Below are 19,105 nucleotides of genomic sequence, written 5' to 3' on the forward strand. Positions count from 1 at the left end.
GTAGTGCCTTGTGGTCGGAGGCCGAGCAGTTGCCATACCAGGCAGTGATGCAACCCGTCAGGATGTTCTTGATGGTGCAGCTGTAAAATAGTTTGAGGATCTGAGGACCCATGGAAAATCTTTTCAGTCTCCTGAGGGTGAATAGGTTTTGTCGTGCCCTCTTCACGTCTTGGTGTGCTTGGACCATGTTAGTTTGTTGTTAATGTGGACGCCAAGGAACTTGAAGCTCTCAACCTGCTCCACTACAGCCCTGTCGATGAGAATGGGGGCGTGCTCGGTCCTCTTTCTCCTGTAGTCCACAATCATCGCCTTTGTCATGATCACGTTGGGGGAGAGGTTGTTGTTCTTGCACCACATGGTCAGATCTCTGACTTCCTCCCTATAGGCTGTCTCATTGTTGTCAGTGATCAGGCCTACCACTATTGTCATCATCAAACTTAATGATGGTGTTGGAGTTGTACCTGGCCGTGCAGTCATGATTGAACAGGGAGCACAGGAAGGGACTGAGCACGCACCACTGAGGGGCCCCCGTGTTGAGGATCAGCGTGGCGGATGTGTTGTTACCTACCCTTACCACCTGGGGGCGACCCGTCAGGAAGTCCAGGATCCAGTTGCAGAGGGAGCTGTTTGGTCCCAGGGTCCTTAGCTTAGTGATGAGTTTTGAGGGCACTATGGTGTTGAATGCTGAGCTGTACTCAATTAATAGTATTCTCACGTAGGTGTTCCTTTTGTCCAGGTGAGAAAGGGCAGTGTGGAGTGCAATAGAGATTGCATCGTCTGTGGATCTGTTGGTGCGGTATGCAAATTGGAGTGGGTCTAGCGTTTCTGGGATAATGGTGTAAGCCATGACCAGCCTTTCAAAGCATTTCATGCCTACAGACGTGAGTGCTACGGGTCAGTAGTCATTTAGGCAGGTTACTGTTCTTGGGCACAGGGATTATGGTGGTCTGCTTGAAACATGTTGGCATTACAGACTCAGACAGGGAGAGGTTGAAAATGTCAGTGATGACACTTGCTCGGAGTACCCATCCTGGTAATCCGTCTGGCCCCGCGGCCTTGTGAATGTTGACCTGTTTAAAGGTCTTACTCACGTCGGCTGCGGAGAGCGTGATAACACAGTCGTCCGGAACAGCTGATGCTCTCATACATGTTTCAGTGTTTCTTGCTTCGAAGCTCGTCTGGTAGGCTTGTGTCACTAGGCAGCTCTCGGCTGTGCTTCCCTTTGTCGTCTGTAATAATTTGCAACCCCTGCCACGTCTGACAAGCTTCGGACCCGGTGTAGTACGATTCGATCTTAGTCCTGTATTGACACTTTGCTTGTTTGATGGTTTGTCGGAGGGCATAGCGGGATTTCTTATAAGCTTCCGGGTTAGAGTCCCGCTCCTTGAAAGCGGCAGATCTACCCTTTAGCTCAGTGCGAATTATGCCTGTAATCCATGGCTTCTGGTTGGGGTATGTACGGACAGTTACTGTGGGGACGACGTCCTCGATGCACTTATTGATAAAGCCAGTGACTGATGTGGTGTACTCCTCAATGCCATCGGAAGAATCCCAGAATATATTCCAGTCTGTGCTAGTAAAACAGTCCTGTAGTTTAGCATCTGCTTCATCTGACTACTTTTTTATAGACCGAGGCACTGGTGCTTCCTGCTTTAATAGTGTAGTGGGGTGGTGTTATTTTTATTTAAAAACATTTAGGTTTGTATTTTGGGGGGTAATTGTTGTGTTAGATGGTAGGGTATTTGTTTATTTTTTCAAGCAAAGTATAAGGGAGTTGTACTCCAGTCTAGTAGGTGGCGGTAATGCAACATATTGGATGCCAACCACCGTTAAACCTCATCGAATAAGTCACCGGATATGGTGCAGAGCGAGCGGGAAGTTGAACCATTTGTAAATTACTGGCAGAAAAGTATTTTATGGGAAATCATAACAAATGACCAACAGAGCAAAGACGAACTTTTCTTGTGATATTTTTGACAGTCATACACTTGAAAACAAAGTACTTAGCCTGCTTACCATTTATTACAGGCACCTGGCAAGCTAACATATGTACGTGATTAGTATTCGTTTTTGGCGAGCTTTCTTGTAGATACGGGCAGCCAGAGCCATTTTATTTAGAATAAATAAATACGTTACCCTTCTAACGTCGTTAGCTAGATAACGCCTCGCTAGTTTCGACTAAGGTAAGGATGGGGGACAGGACCCTCCTGCGGGAACTAAAGCGGTGGGCGATTGAAGAATTTAATCTACCACCCCAAAGTCTCCCAAACGACAACTACTTTAAAACGTAGGTAACGACGTCATTCATCAATGTCCTATGCTGTGCTACTTTTTGGCCTTGTTGAGCTATTCCTCATTGATTTTTGTTGTGAACAATTCATATAGTTGTCTAGCCAATTAAACTCAACGATGTACGATTGTTCTGTGTAATTGCGGCCTATTTGGGTGCTGAAATCATTTTTTTCGGCGTTCCGGTTTGCCCACACTATTCGCCACACTACCATCGTGAAGTTTAGTTGGTCGACTAATAGCTAGCTAACGTTAGCTAGTTCACAGCTACAGTTTTCCATAGCGACCGTGGCAGACTAAGTTAACTAATATGGACCATCAGTGAGTTAACACAAGTATATGGTTTGTTTTGATTCAGGTTATGTGTTGGCCCAGGAGCCTCAATATGGAGATATGTCACACAACATATTTTCAATCAGAGGTGGGTATGCAGACAGGTTTTTACAACATTTGTCTATACTTCGTTGGTCAACGATGACTTTGTTTTGTAATAAGTTTGCTTTTCTGATATCTTGATGTAATTCCTTTCTCTTTTCAGGAATGTCAGGGTTATGCGTGGAAATCTTCAGTGGTATCCTTTGGTTTTGTTCTCTTGAGCTATGTACAACGGGTAATTTCATTGTTTTTGGAGATGAAACCGACTCTATTGTCAGGGTAACTGCCTAATTTCTCTGATACCAATATGACACTCACAGGTTTTGACCACTGCCAGCTAATATCAACACTTCTATTTAGTTTTGGAGAAATTGTTTACCTTTTAATTTGAAGAAATATTTCCTTGTGGGTTGTAATTCTGTCATCAAAAACCCACGCATCTAAGTAATTTTATAATTTCTCTCCCTTATGAGGAGGGAGGATAATGAAAGTTCACAGAAGTAACAAGTAATGATAGACCTGCCAATTAGTTAGTGATTTTGCTGATATTTCTTTGATTTTATTAAGTGATTCAAATGTGTATTTCATGGAATTACACAAAAATCAGTAATGCAACGGAATTGTCTACAATGGGGAAATCATAATAGTCAGAAACCACAGATGGGTCACCTGCCATTGTCCCATCTTACATGGGCATACTGTTATGTTCAGCTGATAACTTTTCATTCTGTTGTCTGGCATTTAAACCAAGTCTGGACAGCCTTTCTCTCACTCTCCAGTTAATGTCACCTCTGTCAGCTCTTACTGACACATACCCGTGATAACCCCTCTCTTTCCATTTACTGTGACCAGCATCCTCACCCACTGAGCACTGACTGACACCGGACGTTCATGGACGTTAAAATTTGGTCAGTCCACCCTGGCCTTGATGTTAATATCCAAAGACGGACGGGCTGGACCAAATCTGAACCTATCATAGACTTGTGTCACAAGTTTGGATTGTACAGTGAGTAGAGCACAGTAGAGTACAATACAGCACAGTAGAGTACAGTATATTAAACTACTGAACTGTACTGCATGTACAGAATCCTAGTCTGCTGTGCTGTATTGTACTGTGCTCTGCTGTGCAGCACTGTCCATACTTGTGAAACATGAGAAATTACATTCATATCTAGAAATATGCTTTTGTGTTGTACAGATCAGGGAGTCATTATGTAATTTCATAACTGTAATTCTGTTACCGGGTGTAAATACACTTAATTTACTGTAGTTTAACTAAAAGTTTAAAAATATATATTAAAAATATTCCCCCAATCTCAAGGTACCATGTCATAGCTGACCCTCCCCAGAGTTTTTGGAAAATGTGGTTACATTAAAACCTGAGGAAGATTTGACCATAATTCCAATAACAAATTTCACATTTTTACGGTTCAATCACAAAATAATTTTGGTAAATTTGTTCAGTAGAAATGGTTTAAACAGTCCTTGTGCATAGAGTTGTATGGTTTAACTTCGAAATCAGGCCTCGAGTGGCGCAGTGGTCTAAGGCACTGCAGACCTGTATCATTCCCAGGCTGTGTCACAACCGGCTGTAACCAGGCGGCGCACAATTGGCCCAGCGTCATCTGGGTTAGGGGAGGGTTTGGCCGGTGGGGCTTGGCTCAGCGCGCTCTAGCATCTCCTTGTGTCGGGCCGGGCGCCTGCAGGCTTATTTCGGGTTGTCAGTTGAACTGTGTTTCCTCCAACACATTGGTGTGGCTTGGCTTCCGTGTTAAGCTGGCAGGTGTTAATGAGCATGGTTTGGCGGGTCATGTTTCGGAGGACGCATGACTCGACCTTAGCTTCTCCCGAGCCCGTTGGGGAGTTGCGGCGATGACACAAGATCGTAATTGGCTCTATGAAATTGGGGTTGAAAAAGGGGAAAAAATACAAACAAACAACTTTGAAATCAATGTTTTTTTGGTTTGGCATACATTTTAAAATGAATAAAAATGAGTTGATGCGTAATTCCGTTACCATGGAATTGCCCACAAGCCTTTCCTTGACATTGTGATCTCTCAGGTACAAAGTTCTACAAGATAAGGAGGTACACCCAATATTTCATAACAATTAGCTCGATAATTTGATATATAGTGCATTCAGAAAGTATTCAGAACATTTGACTTTTTCCACATTTTGGTACATAACAGCCTTATTTTCTTCAAGCCACACACAATACCCCATAATGACAATGCAAAAACTGAAATATCACATTTACATAAGTATTCAAACCCTTTACTCAGTACTTTAAGCACCTTTGGCAGGGATTACAGCATCGAGTCTTCTTAGGTAAGACGCTACAAGCTTGGCACACCTGTATTTGGGGAGTTTCTTACATTCTTCTCTGCAGATCCTCTCAAGCTCTGTCAGGTTGGATGGGGAGTGTAGCTGCACAGCTATTTTACGGTATCTCCAGAGATGTTCGATTGGGTTCAAGTCCGGGCACTGGCTGGGCCAATCAAGGGCATTCAGAGACTTGTCCCGAAGTAACTCCTGCATTGTCTTGGCTGGCTAAGGGTCATTGTCCTGTTGGAAGGTGAACCATTGCCCCATTCTGAGAACCTGCTCCAGAGCGCTCAGGATTTCATGAAGGATCTATCTTTACTTTGCTCCGTTCATCTTTCCCTCGATCCTGACGAGTCTCTCAGTCCCTGCTGCTGAAAAATGGTGCCAAGGTTTCTTCCAGATTTGGTTTCATCAGTCCTTTAGATGCCTTTTGGCAAACTCTCAAATCAAATCTAAGTTTATTTGTCACGTGCACTGAATACAACAGGTAGACCTTACAGTGAAATGCTTACTTACAGGCTTTAACCAATAGTGTGAAAAAAAGGTGTGTGTGTAGGTAAGTAAAGAAATAAAACGACAGTAAAAAGACATTTGAAAATAACAGTAGCAAGGCTTTATACAGACACTGGTTAGTCAGGCTTATTGAGGTAGTATGTACATATAGATATGGTTAAAGTGACTGCATATATGATGAACAGAGTAGCAGTAGCGTAAAAAGAGGGGGTGGTGGGACACAATGCAGATAGCCCGGTTAGCCACTGTGCGGGAGCACTGGTTGGTCGGGCCAATTGAGGTAGTATGTACATGAATGTATAATTAAAATGACTGCATATATGATAAACAGAGAGTAGCAGCAGTGTAAAAGAGGGGCTGGGGGGGGTGGCGGCACACAATGCAAATAGTCCGGGTAACCTTGGGCTTGGGGGTAAAAACTGTTGAGAAGCTTTTTTGACCTAGACTTGGCACTCCGGTACCACTTGCCATGCGGTAGTAGAGAGAACAGTCTATGACTGGGGTCTCTGACAATTTTTAGGGCCTTCCTCTGACACCACCTGGTGTAGAGGTCATGGAAGGCAGGCAGCTTTACCCCAGTGATGTACTGGGCCGTATGAACTACTAAGTACCTTGCGGTCGGAGGCCGAGCAATTGCCGTACCAGGCAGTGATGCAACCGGTCAGGATGCAGCTGTAGAACCTTTTGAGGATCTCAGGACCCGTGTCAAATCTTTTTAGTTTCCTGGGGAGGAATAGGCTTTGTCGTGCCATCTTCACGGCTGTCTTAGTGTGTTTGGACCATTCTAGTTTGTTGTTGATGAGGACACCAAGGAACTTGAAGCTCTCAACCTTCTCCATTACAGCCCCGTCGATGAGAATGGGGGCGTGCTCGGTGCTCCTTTTCCTGTAGTCCACAATCATCTCCTTAGTCTTGGTTACGTTGAGGATAGGTTGTTATTCTGGCACCACCCGGCCAGGTCTCTGACCTCCTCCCTATAGGCTGTCTCTTCGTTGTCGGTGATCAGGCCTACCACTGTTGTGTCGTCTGCAAACTTAATGATGGTGTTGGAGTTGTACCTGGCCAAGCAGTCGTGGTTGAACAGGGAGTACAGGAGGGGACTGAACACGCACCCCTGGGGAGCTCCAGTGTTGAGGATCAGAGTGGCAGATGTGTTGCTACCTACCCTCACCACCTGGGGGTGGCCTGTCAGGAAGCTCAGGTTCCAGTTGCAGAGGGAGGTGTTTAGTCCCAGGTTCCTTAGCTTAGTGATGAGCTTTGGTGGTATGGTGTTGAACGCTGAGCTGTAGTCAATGAATAGCATTCTCACATAGGTGTTCCTTTTGTCCAGTTGGGAAAGGAAAGTGCAATAGAGATGGCATCATCTGTGGATCTGTTTGGGCGGTATGCGAATTGGAGTGGGTCTAGGGTTTCTGGGATAATGGTGTTGATGTGAGCCATTACCAGCATTTCAAAGCACTTCATGGCTACGGATGTGAGTGCTACGGGTCTGTACTCAATTTGGCAGGTTGCCTTTGTGTTCTTGGGCACAGGGACTATGGTGGTCTGCTTGAACATGTTGGTATTACAGACTCAATCAGGGACATGTTGAATATGTCAGTGAAGAAACCTGCCAGTTGGTCAGCACATGCCCGGAGCACATGTCCTGGTAATCCGTCTGGCCCCACAGCTTTGTGTATGTTGTCCTGTTTAATTAAAGATCTTACTCACGTCGGCTACGGAGAGCTGATGCTCTCATGCATGCCTCAGTGTTGCTTGCCTCGAAGCGAGCATAGAAGTGATTTAGCTCGTCTGATAGGCTCGTGTCACTGGGCAGCTCGCGGCTGTGCTTCCCTTTGTATTCTTGAAAGCGGCAGCTCTACCCTTTAGCTCAGTGCGAATATTGCCTGTAATCTACGGCTTCTGGGTGGGGTATGTACGTAAAGTCAATGTGGTGACGACGTCCTCGATGCACTTATTGATAAAGCCAGTGATTGATGTGGCGTATTCCTCAATGCCATAGGAAGAATCCCGGAACATGTTCCAGTCTGTGATAGCAACAGTCCTGTAGTTTAGCATTTGCTTCATCTGACGGCTTTTTTATAGACCGAGGCACTGGTGCTTCCTGCTTGTAAGCAGGAATCAGGAGGATAGAGTTGTGGTCGGATTTACGAAATGGAGGGCGGAGGAGAGCTTTGTACGCGTCTCTGTGCAAGTGATCTAGAATTACAGGTGGTCTAGAATTATTTTCCCTCTGGTTGCACATTTAACATGTTGATAGAGATTTGGTAGAACTGATTTAAGTTTCCCTGCATTAGTCTCCGGCCACTAGGAGCGCCACCTCTGGGTGAGTGGTTTCCTGTTTGCTTATTTCCTTATACAGTTGACTGAGTGCGGTCTTAGTGCCAGCATCTGTTTGTGGTGGTAAATAAGCAGCCACGAAAAGTATAGCTGAGAACTCTAGGCAAGAACTCTATAGCTGAGAACGCAATTTATCACAATATCCTCTACTTCAGTTGAGCAAAATCTAGAGACTTTCATGTACCAGCTGGTGTTTACAAATATGCACAACCCCCCCCTCGTCTTACAGGAGTATGCTTTTTCTATCCTGCCGGTGCAGCGTATATCCCGCTAGCTGAATATCCATTTCGTCATTCAGACACGATTCCGTGAAACGTAGGATATTACAGTTTTTGATGTCCCGTTGGTAGGATATTTGTGATCGTACCTTGTCTAATATATTGTCCAATGATTGCACGTTGGCGAGTAATATTGACGGTACCAGCAGCTTTCCTACTCGCCTTCTGTGGGTCCTGACGAGGCATCCGGCTCTTCATCTTCTGTACCTGCGTCGCTTCCTCTTGTGAATAACTGGGATGTCGGCCCTGCTGGGTGTTTGGAGAATATCATGTGAGTCTTGCTTGTTGGTGAAAAAATCTTTGTCTAATCCGAGGTGAGTGATCACTGTCCTGATATCCAGAAGCTCTTTTCTGCCGTAAGATACGGTTGCAGAAACATTATGTACGAAATAAGTTACAAATAACGCAAAAAAAAAACATAACAGTACAATTGATTGGGCTCCCTGTCATGTGCCTTACTAAGAAGTGGCATCTTTCTGGGCACTCTACCATAAAGGCCTGGTTGGTGGAGTGCTGCAGAGATGGTTGCTCTTCTGGAAGTTTCGCTGATCTCCACAGAGGAACTAGAGCTCTCTGAGTGACCATCAGTTTCTTGGTCACCTCCCTGACCAAGACCCTTCCCCCCAATTGCTCAGTTTGGCTGGGCGGGCAGCTCTAGGAAGACTCTTGGTGGTTCTAAACTTCGTCCATTTAAGAATGATGGAGACCCCTGTGTCCTTAGGGACTTTCAACGCTTCAGAATTTTTTGGGGTACCCTTCCCCAAATGTGGGTCTCTACACAATCCTGTCTCGGTGCTCTACGGACAATTCCTTTGACCTCATGGCTTGATATTTGCTCTGACTTGTACTGTCAACTGTGGGACCTTATATAGATAGGTGTGTGTGCCTTTCCAAATTATATCCAATCAATTAAATTTACCACAGGTGGACTTCAATCAAGTTGTAGAAAAATCTCAAGGATGAATGGAAACAGGATGCACCTGAGCCTCAGAAAATAGTCTGAATACTTATGTAAATAAGGTATTAGGGTTTTTTTTTTATACATCTGCAAAAATTTCTCAACTTGTTTTCATTTTATCATTATGGGGTGTTGTGTGTCAAAATACATGTTTAATCCATTTTAGAGTAAGGCTGTAATGTAACTGTGGAAAAAGTCAAGGGGTCTGAATACTTTCCTAATGCACTGTAGGTACAGTATCACAATTTTTAGACTGTCATTTAGCATTATGTTTTCTGTGTGAACATTCTTTTTATTACATTATGTATTTGTGTGCAGTTAAAAAAGGTAGCGGGGCAGAGTGATGCTGCTAAGCGGCTTGAGCTTCAGGAGCAGATTGAGGAGCTGAGAGCTGAACTCAACCACCTGGACTCTCAAATCAATGGGACTGAAGCACAGCTTGTTACTGAAGGTTAGCCTTTTAACAAATAGGCATACAGTGGGGTCTGAAATAGGCAAAAAATGGCTGTAAAAAATGTATAATTCAAATACTGAGCTATGTTGTATGCTCTAAGAAATTGGGAAATTATATTACACAACTACAATTGCTCAGAGATTTTGTAACAAGTCATATTTTCTTTCTCTAAAAGGTAGGGGTCAAAATTGACACCCTTGTTTTCAATACCTTTCATAACCTCACCTTGTGAAGATGACGTTACTGAGCCTATTTGAATTGTTTGTCACTTTTGATCATCTTTCTCAAGGGTGTCAATACTTTTGGACCCCACTGTATAATTTGGTTTTCCACATCCTAAATTGTGCAAGGTTTGTATATGCTGATATGTTGATGCCCCCTTTTGCTGTGACATGTTGTGCTGTAACGTTTCTTTTGTATTGAGTAGAAGAGTCCATTAACTGGAGCTGGGGAATGGTGGAGGAGAACCAACGCAGGGAGCTGCTTTTACAGGCCTTTAAGCAGCGCTGCATGAATGAGCGCCAGGTTCTCTCAGAGGATACCCGCAAGATCAGTGGACACTCCCAGGTTCTGGAGCAGCTGTCTAGGTGTGCTTGCTAGAGCCTCTGTTTACCCTTACCATTTCTTAACACACTTCTACATACATTCTAATGCTGCAAACCCAGCCCAAATCCATTCTTTGCTTTTGGTGTGTTTTGCAGGAAGGCAGAGTTGGAGGTGGTGTTTGGAAATGAAGCCTCCAATAGCAGTGGGGACTATCTCAACCCAACAGGAGCAGAGCCTCAGGTTCTGGTAAGTGATTTTACTTCATGTTTTATGATGATGCTTTATAAGATATAATCTGTGATGGTTTTGTATTGGACTAATCGTCTTTCTCTTCCTCCTTAGCGTAATGTGAGAGAGCTGTGTGATGAAAGACTCCTCTTCTTCCAGTCTTTACAAGAGAGTGAGCTGAAAATGGCATCCTCCACTGCCACACAGTAAGAATTATCAGATGGTTTATATAGGAACCAGAGTCATCCATGGCATTCTTCTATTGCTAAATCATCATTGACTCTCTGTCTTCAGCTTGACTCGTGAACAGAGAACTGCAGTATTTCAGCATTGGTTAAGTGCTGTGGAGGTAAGTTGCATTGTTGTTTGCATCTAGTTAGTGCCTTCGGAAAGTTTTCAAACCCCTTGACTTTTCCCACATTTTGTTACGTTACAGCCTTATTCTAAAATGGATTAAATTGATTTTCCCCTCATCAATCGACACACAATACTCCATAATGACAAAGCGAAAACAGGTTTTTAGAAGAGATCACATGTATTTATACCCTTTACTCAGTTGACTCGAATCACTCCTGCGTTGTCTTGGCTGTGTGCTTAGGGTTGTTGTCCTGTTGGAAGGTAAACCTTTTTTATTTAATTTAATTATACCTTTATTTAACTAACCAACAAATTCTTATTTTCAATGACTGCCTAGGAACAGTGGGTTAACTGCCTGTTCAGGGGCAGAACGACAGATTTGTAACTTGTCAGCTCGGGGGTTTGAACTTGCAACCTTCCGGTTACTAGTTCAACGCTTTAACCACTAGGCTACCCTGCCACACCTTAACCCCACCGTAACCCCAGTCTGAGGTCCTAACCAAACCAAATCAAATCAAATCAAATGTTATTTGTCACATACACATGGTTAGCAGATGTTAATGCGAGTGTAGCGAAATGCTTGTGCTTCTAGTTCCGACAATGCAGTGATAACCAACAAGTAATCGAACTAACAATTCCAAAACTACTGTCTTATACACAGTGTAAGGGGATAAGGAATATGTACATAAGGATATATGAATGAGTGATATGGTACAGAGCAGCATACAGTAGATGGTATCGAGTACAGTATATACATATGAGATGAGTATGTAGACAAAGTAAACAAAGTGGCATAGTTAAAGTGGCTAGTGATACATGTATTACATAAGGATGCAGTCGATGATGTAGAGTACAGTATATACGTATATACGTATGCATATGAGATGAATAATGTAGGGTAAGTAACATTATATAAGGTAGCTAACCTGCTCCATAGCACCTTTCATCTTTGCCTCAATCCTGACTTGTCTCCCAGTCCCTGCCGCTGAAAAACATCTCCACAGCATAATGCTGCCACCATTATGCTTCAATGTAAGGATGGTGCCAGGTTTCCTTCAGACGTGACACTTGGCATTCAGGCCAAAGAGTTTCATCAGACCAGAGTATCTTCTCCTGGTCTGAGAGTCTTTAGGTGCATTTTGGCAAACTCAAAGCAGGCTGTTATGTGCCTTTTTTAATGAGTGGCTTCTGTCTGGCCACTCTACCATAAAGGCCTGGTTGGTGGAGTGCTGTAGAGATGGTTGTCCTTCAGGAAGGTTCTCCCATCTCCACAGAGGAACTCAAGAGCTCTTAGGTCCTTCTGTAGCTCAGTTGGTAGAGCATGGCGCTTGTAACGCCAGGGTAGTGGGTTCGATTCCCGGGACCACCCATACGTAGAATGTATGCACACATGACTGTAAGTCGCTTTGGATAAAAGCGTCTGCTAAATGGCATATATTATTATTATTATATATTATAGTGTCTCGGAGCTCTACGGACAATTGCTTTGACCTCACGGCTTGGGTTTTGCTCTGACATGCACTGTCAACTGGGACCTTATATAGACAGATGTGCCTTTTCAAATCATGTCCAATCAACTAAATTTACCAAAGGTGGACTCCAATCAAGTTGTAGAACCATCTCAAGGATGATCAATGGAAACAGGATGCACCTGAGCTCGATTAAGAGTCTCATAGTAAAGGGTCTGAATACTTATGTAAGGTATTTCATTTTTTATATATATTTTCAAAAATGTGAGAACTATTTTCGCTTTGTCATTATGGGGTATTGTGTCAAAATTGCTGAGATGTTTTATTTAATCCATTTTATAATAAGGCTTTAACGTAACAAAATGTGGAAAAAGTCAAGGGGTCTAAATACTTTCCCGACGACAATGTACATAACGATCTGTTTCATATTTGCTTCAGTTGAGTGAGAATGGTTTTCTAATTTTTATCTCATCAGGACTTGTTGCGATGCTATCCTCCAAACCAAGTGCTGTCAGCCTTGCAGTACCTGGCCTTGGGACAGGAAATTACATTGCAGGAGAAGCTTGCCTCATTGGATGTGGCTCATGATGTTGCCGCATTACGGTAAATTGTTTTTTTTTATATTAAATGTGGCTAGACAAAAATCTGCATGGATTGGAATTAAAGGTCAAATGTATCTGTTTCGTTTTAGGTTTCGGTACGAGAGTAATCACCTGTTAGACATCTCGAAAGAAGAGAAAGAGCTACCACCCGTTAAGAGTCTTTTACAGGTGCTTTACACACATTTCAGTTTACACTAAAATACCAACATGGGGTAAAGACACTGCATAGACTTGAACAGTACTGTAGTTCACTGTTGCTGTAGTTGATATCTGTGTCTGATCATTTTGCAGTCAGCCTGGGAGGAGGTGGAACAGAGTCTGATGGAACTGGCTCAAACGCGTTCACAAATTCAACAGCTGAAGACCCAGCTTCATGCCCGAAAGAATGAGGCAGAGTTGGAGCTGCTTGGCGGGGAATCTCAAACCCAAGCCCTGGCGCAGTAAGTCTGCACTACAGATTGGCTTTTTTCACAATATTTTTGTTATGTCATTAATAAACTTGCTCAGCCTCTAATGAAGTCATGTCAATTCATCAAAATGCTCTGGTTTCTTTTCTCACATGTTTCCCTCCTGCCCAGGTCAGTGTTTGAGCTGGAGATGCAGTGTGTGATGCAGGCAGCAGTGCGAGATGGTGTGCGAAACCAGTGTGTTGAAATGGAGCAACATGCCAGGGACAGACAGGAGGCCCTTCGCAACCTGCGGAGACAATGGCAGAGCATCACGGACTTCAGACAGCTTGTGGTGAGGAAATGTACTGTTTTTTGCAGTCTGTATTTCTACCTTTGTCTTCCACACACAACACCACAGCATTTCACATTTGCCACATGTTAACCTAAATAAGTGTGACACACTTTTGTCATGTTTTTCTTCATAGGACGTCAGGCAGGAACAGACAAGAGGTCTGATCAAGGGGAATTCAACAGCTAAGACTGAACTGACTCGCATGCACAAGGAGGTAGGCCCTCTATATGCTTCTGTGTACTCTAATGCATACTGTGTAAACAGTGGCCATCTAACTCAACCTGTTCCTCTCTCTTTTCTGACCCCAGATTGGCCAGTTTGTCCAGGGAAAACTGACTCCCCAGTTTGGTGAAGTTCTTTCAGCAGCCAATAGGCTTCGCAACTCTGTGTCCCAGGAGGCCAGACAGTTTGGAAACGTGTCACTAGTAACACTTGATCGCAGGCTCATTGAAGGGTAAGAGCTTCCCATTTGTTGGTGTTTGATGGGTGAGTTGACATCTTCTGATCATAAGGCTGACTGGCTCTCGTTCAGGCAAATGAGAACTAAGTGCACTCAGGCTATCCGGAAGGCCAAAGATTTTTTTTTTTAAGGAGCTGTTCTCTCTCTGTGGGTCTAACCCCAAGAAGTTCTGGAAAATGGTTAAAGACCTGGAGAATAAACCCTCCTCCTCAGCTGCCCATGTCCCTTAAAGTTGATGATGTGGTTGTTACTGACAAGAAGCACATGGCTGAGCGCTTTAATCACCACTTAAATTAGTCAGGATTCCATTTTAACTCAGCCATGCCTCCTTGCCCGTCCAACATTTCCAGTGCAACTAGCCCTGATGCTCCTCCCTATTTTTTTTTTTCTCCTGCCCAGCTACAAAGTTTCTCCCTGCAGGGGGTCACTGAGTCCGAGGTGCTAAAGGCACTCCTTAAACTTGACCCCCAAAAATCATCTGGGTCAGATAGTTTAGACCCTTCTTTAAAGTTGCTGCCCCTACAATCTCCAAGCATATCTCTGACCCTTTTAACCTGCCCCTCCTCTCTGGGGAGGTTCCCATTGCTTGGAAGGCAGCCACTCTTAGTCATTTATTTAAAGAGGGAGATCAAGCTGATCCTAATGGTTATAGGCCTATTTCTATTTTGCCCTGTTTATCAAAGTGTTGAGAACTTGTCAATAATCAACTGACTGGCTTTCTTTGTCTATAGTATTCTCTCTGGTATGCAATCTGGTTTCCGCTCAGATTATGGATGTGTCACTGCAACCTTAAAGGTCCTCAATGATGTTACCATAGCCCTTGATTCTATGTAATGTTGTGCTGATTTTTTTTTAGTGACTTGGCCATAGCTTTTGATACGGTAGACCATTCCATTCTTGTGGGCTGGCTAAGGAATATTGGTGTCTCTGAGGGTTCTTTGGCCTGGTTTGCTAACTACCTCTCTCAAAGGGTGCAGTGTATAAAGTAAGAACATCTGATGTCTCAGCCACTGCCTGTCAACAAGGATGTACCCCAAGGCTCCAACTTAGGCCCCACGCTCTTCTCAATTTACATCAACAACAGCTCAAGCTCTCTCATCCATTTATATGCAGATGATAGTCTTATACTCAGCTTGCCCCTCCCTGACAAAGCTTTCTTAGTGTCCAACAAGCTTTCTCTGCCCTTAACCTTTGTTTTGGAGGTGTTCAGAACAAGGTTGTGGTTTGGTAAGAAGAATGCCCCTCTCCCCACAGGTGTGATTACTACCTCTGAGGGTTTAGTGCTTGAGGTAGTCACCTCATATAAGTACTTGGGAGTATGGCTAGATGGTACACTGTCCTTCTCTCAACACATCAAAGCTGCAGGCTGAAGTTAAATAGACTTGGTTTCCTCTATCGTCATCGCTCCTCTTTCACCCCAGCTACCAAACTAACCCTGATTCAGATGACCATCCTACCCATGCTAGATTACGGCGACCATAATTTATAGATCGGCAGGTAAGGGTGCTCTCGTCCGGCTAGATGTTCTTAACCATTCGGCCATGAGATTTGCCACCAATGCCCTTATAAGACTCATCACTGCACTCTATACTCCTCTGTAAACTGGTCATCTCTGTATACCCTTCGCAAGACCCACTGGTTGTTGCTTATTCATAAAACCCTCTTAGACTCCACTCCCCCTATCTGAGATATCTACTTCAGCCCTCATCCTAGACATACAACACCCGTTCTGTCAGTCACATTCTGTTAAAGGTCCCCAAAGTACACACATCCCTGGGTCACTCGTCTTTTCAGTTCGCTGTCGCTAGCAACTGGAACGAGTTGCAACAAACACTCAGACTGGACAGTTTTATCTCAATCTCTTAATTCAAATACTCAATCATGGACACTCTTACTGACAGTTGTGGCTGCTTTGTGTGATGTATTGTTTACCTTCTTGCCCTTTGTTGTCTGTGCCCAACAATGTTTGTACCCTGTTTTGTGCTACAACCATGTTGTGCTGCTGCCATGTTGTTGCTAACATGCTGTGTTGTCATTGTAGGTCTCTCTTTATGTACAGTTGTGTTAACTCTTGTCGTGATGTGTGTTTATCCTATATTTTTATTTATTTTTAATCCCAGACCCCATCTCCGCAGGAGACCTTTTGCCTTTTGGTAGGCCGTCATTGTAAATACAAATTTGTTCTTAACTGACTTGCCTATTTAATTCAAATAAAACATGTTTTTAGTAATTGGTCTGGCTGAGAAAAAATGCTCAGAGGGAGATTTTTCAGATGTTTAAATTCTGTCATCTGCTATAAATTTCAGCGAGCAGAGAATTCCAGCTGCGTGGTTATCTATCCATCGCTTGCATTCCTCGCCCTTCCACAATCTGTGTCAAAGCATGGCTTTTCCAATGTACCGGGTGAGTCCTAACAGATTATTCCATGACCATTTATGTACCTTGAGGTTTGCTTTTTGCTCTTATCCTGTTTATTTATATATTCTCTGTTTCTCTGCCAGGCCCCTGAGGAACTGTACTCGCAAGCTCTATCCCAGCATTTGGAGCTTCGCTTTCTGCGTCGTTTGCTGCAATTTCACTCCTCCTCTTTAGCAAATGTAGAGAAGCAAGGAGCGCTGCTACCTGCACCTGACCAACAAGGTACAGGTCTTCTATAGAGTTCAAAGCTGCAAACTAACAAATGGGATAGCTAGATGCCATTAAATCAGACTCCAATCACACTATCACTGCTCTTTACCTGGTTAACCATTCAGTTTTACATGTCTGACTGATATCTTCGTCTCCCTTTAATCTCCCTTTTCTTTATTTCTTCTTAGCCCTCCTGCTACGTGTCCTGGAGGAAGATAAGGAGCTGCTTCAGTCTTTGTTACCCAGGGTTTGGGAGCTCACCCAGTGCTGCTCACAGGGCCTTTCTTACGGGAATCAGGTCAAGACTGCCATTTCCTATTGGTAAGTGTTCCCATCAAATCTTTCTCACATAGAGCTCCCTTTTTTATTAAACCTCAATATTATTCACCAGCTAGACGATTGACAATTCATTTATTTGTTCTGTCTGCAGGTGGGATCAGCCTTCTCAGTTTGCTCTGCCTGACATACGTAAGGGGGGACTGACTTTTCAGCAGTGGCTACAGAGGTGGAAATTTGCAGCCAAGGCTTCTTAATGAGTTCCATGGAAAATAGACAAGTGCATAGATGGACAACAATACTTGTCTAAAACTACCATTTTATTCCCACTAAGGTTAATTTACTATATTGTTAGTTTTTCACATCTCCTTTTTGCCATTCAATGTTCAATGTATTTCAGGCATACTCGTTGCTGACAGGTGTATGAAATCGAGCACACAGCCATGCAATTGCTATAGTCAAACATTGGCAGTAGAATGGCTCATACTGAAGAGCCCTGTGACTTTCCAAAAAGTCATTTTTTCCCTTCATATTTCTGCCCTGCTATAGCTGCCCCTGTCAACACAGTGCTGTTATTGTGAAGTGGAAATGTCTAGGAGCAACAGCCCAACCGTGGTCGGCAACACAGGCTCGCAGAACAGGATTGGCGAGTGCTGAAGTGAGTTGCGCATAGAAATCGTTTGCCCTAGGTTACAACACTCACTACCCAAGTTCCAAACTGCCTCTAGAAGCAACGTCAGCACATTACTGATCATCGGGAGCTTCATGAAATGGGTTTCCATGGCTGAGCTGCCGCACACAAGCCTAAGATCACCAAGCGCATTGCCAAGCGTCGGCTGGAGTGGTGTAAAGCTCGCCACCATTGGACTCTGGAACATTGGAAACACGTTCTCTGGAGTGATGAGTCGCACTTCACCATCTGGCAGTCCGACGGATGAATAACAATGCTACTTGCATGAAAGAATAGTGTCAAATGTAAAGTTTGGTGGAGGAGGAATAATGGTCTGGGGCTGTTTTTCATGGTTCGGACTAGGCCCCATAGTTCCAGTGAAGGGAAATTGTAACAGCAAACTATTCTGTGCTTCCAACTTTGTGGCAACAGTTTGGGGAAGCACTTTCCTGTTTCAGCATGACAATGCCCCCGTGCACAAAGAGAGGTGCATACAGAAGTGGTTGGTTGAGATCGGTGTGGAAGAACTTGACTGGCCTGCACAGAGCCCTGACCTCAACTCCATCAAACACCTTTGGGATGAATTTGAACGCTGACTGCACACCAGGCCTAATTGGCCAACATCAGTGCCCAACCTAACTAATGCTCTTGTGGCTGAATGGAAGTCCCCGCAACAATTTCCCAACATCTACTGGAAAGCATTCCCAGAAGAGAGGAGGCTGTTAGAAAAAAGGGTGGGACTAACTCTATTAATGCCCATGATTTTGGAATGAGATGTTCGACAAGCAGGTGTCCACATACTTTTCGCTGTGCCGTGTATATCACAAGTAAATTGCTGTTGTCTTTATGCCATTAAATCAACTTTGCCTGCACTTTATCTTTTTCTTAAAGAGTTTGACTGTTAAACTCAATCACAAATGTAATCCTATTTGAACAAGACCATTACGTTAGTAGTTATATCATCAATACATACACAAGTAAATAGAGGAGTAGATTGTTGAAATAAATTAGCTTGTTATTCCATAAATAGAACCACTTTGTCCATGGTATGGTTTTTCTCAGTCTGGATGGTTGGAGTTGTATGAATACTTCTAAAATAAAATTGTATTCATCAGGTACACACAACAGATATAGTTTGTGCAGCGAAATGCTTGTGCTACCTCAAATTCACAGTGCAATAAAACAATAACAAGTAATAGAATATGCATAGCTGATATGTACAGAATGTATAGAGTATGAATGTGCTACGCCAAGTATGTCTGTATTTACAAATAAAGTATCGAATACAAATATCCTGTGTGTATTGTAGTAGGCCACTAGCTATATTCAGGTCTTGGTCTTCTGTGTGATGCGCATTGTTGGCACGCCCATTACTTTCCCTCCGGGTTGATTCTGTGTTGGTGAGTGGCAGGCCGTCAAATTCTGTGCTCACATCTCAAACTATGCAAATAGACGCTTTAACATTCGTAGAAATATTCAAGTTCTGCGTGCAACTTGTATATACTTCTGTAAAAAGGTTTCCTCCAGTCAGTGTGAAAATTGAACAAGGACTGTACTGTTGTAAGGAGGATGGAGAAAATCCATACTTTGCTCGTG

General features: G+C 43.6%; 1 protein-coding gene across 2 annotated transcripts; it reads left to right on the forward strand.

Annotated features, from left to right (window-relative positions):
- Positions 1 to 1,850: 1,850 nt before the first annotated feature.
- Positions 1,851 to 18,580, forward strand: LOC118359119 (HAUS augmin-like complex subunit 5). 2 transcript variants are annotated; one of them, XR_008080157.1, is made up of 20 exons: positions 1,851 to 2,287; positions 2,648 to 2,710; positions 2,828 to 2,860; positions 4,726 to 4,750; positions 9,397 to 9,529; positions 9,960 to 10,119; positions 10,234 to 10,324; positions 10,421 to 10,512; positions 10,601 to 10,655; positions 12,608 to 12,735; positions 12,824 to 12,902; positions 13,026 to 13,174; positions 13,313 to 13,475; positions 13,609 to 13,689; positions 13,784 to 13,929; positions 16,242 to 16,338; positions 16,437 to 16,575; positions 16,752 to 16,884; positions 16,994 to 17,173; positions 17,389 to 18,580. XR_008080157.1 is itself a non-coding variant. In XM_035737377.2 (19 exons), the coding sequence occupies exons 1-19, from the start codon at positions 2,190 to 2,192 to the stop codon at positions 17,094 to 17,096; spliced, it is 1,968 nt and encodes a 655-aa protein (XP_035593270.1). In that variant the 5' UTR covers positions 1,852 to 2,189; the 3' UTR covers positions 17,097 to 18,580. The 2 variants fall into 2 exon arrangements, 1 of the variants encoding a protein (XP_035593270.1); XM_035737377.2 differs by having other exon boundaries at positions 1,852 to 2,287; positions 16,994 to 18,580.
- Positions 18,581 to 19,105: the final 525 nt, after the last annotated feature.

Source organism: Oncorhynchus keta, chromosome 26 (genome assembly GCF_023373465.1).
Source record: "Oncorhynchus keta strain PuntledgeMale-10-30-2019 chromosome 26, Oket_V2, whole genome shotgun sequence".
Taxonomy (NCBI): Eukaryota; Metazoa; Chordata; class Actinopteri; order Salmoniformes; family Salmonidae; genus Oncorhynchus; species Oncorhynchus keta.

Coding starts and splice junctions, on each gene's coding strand:
- LOC118359119 (XM_035737377.2), top strand. CDS start 2,190: ATGGGGGACAGGACCCTCCTGCGGGAACTAAAGCGGTGGGCGATTGAA. Junction 13,690..13,783: donor TGACTCGCATGCACAAGGAG/GTAGGCCCTCTA, acceptor TTCTGACCCCAG/ATTGGCCAGTTTGTCCAGGG. Junction 16,885..16,993: donor AAGACTGCCATTTCCTATTG/GTAAGTGTTCCC, acceptor TTCTGTCTGCAG/GTGGGATCAGCCTTCTCAGT.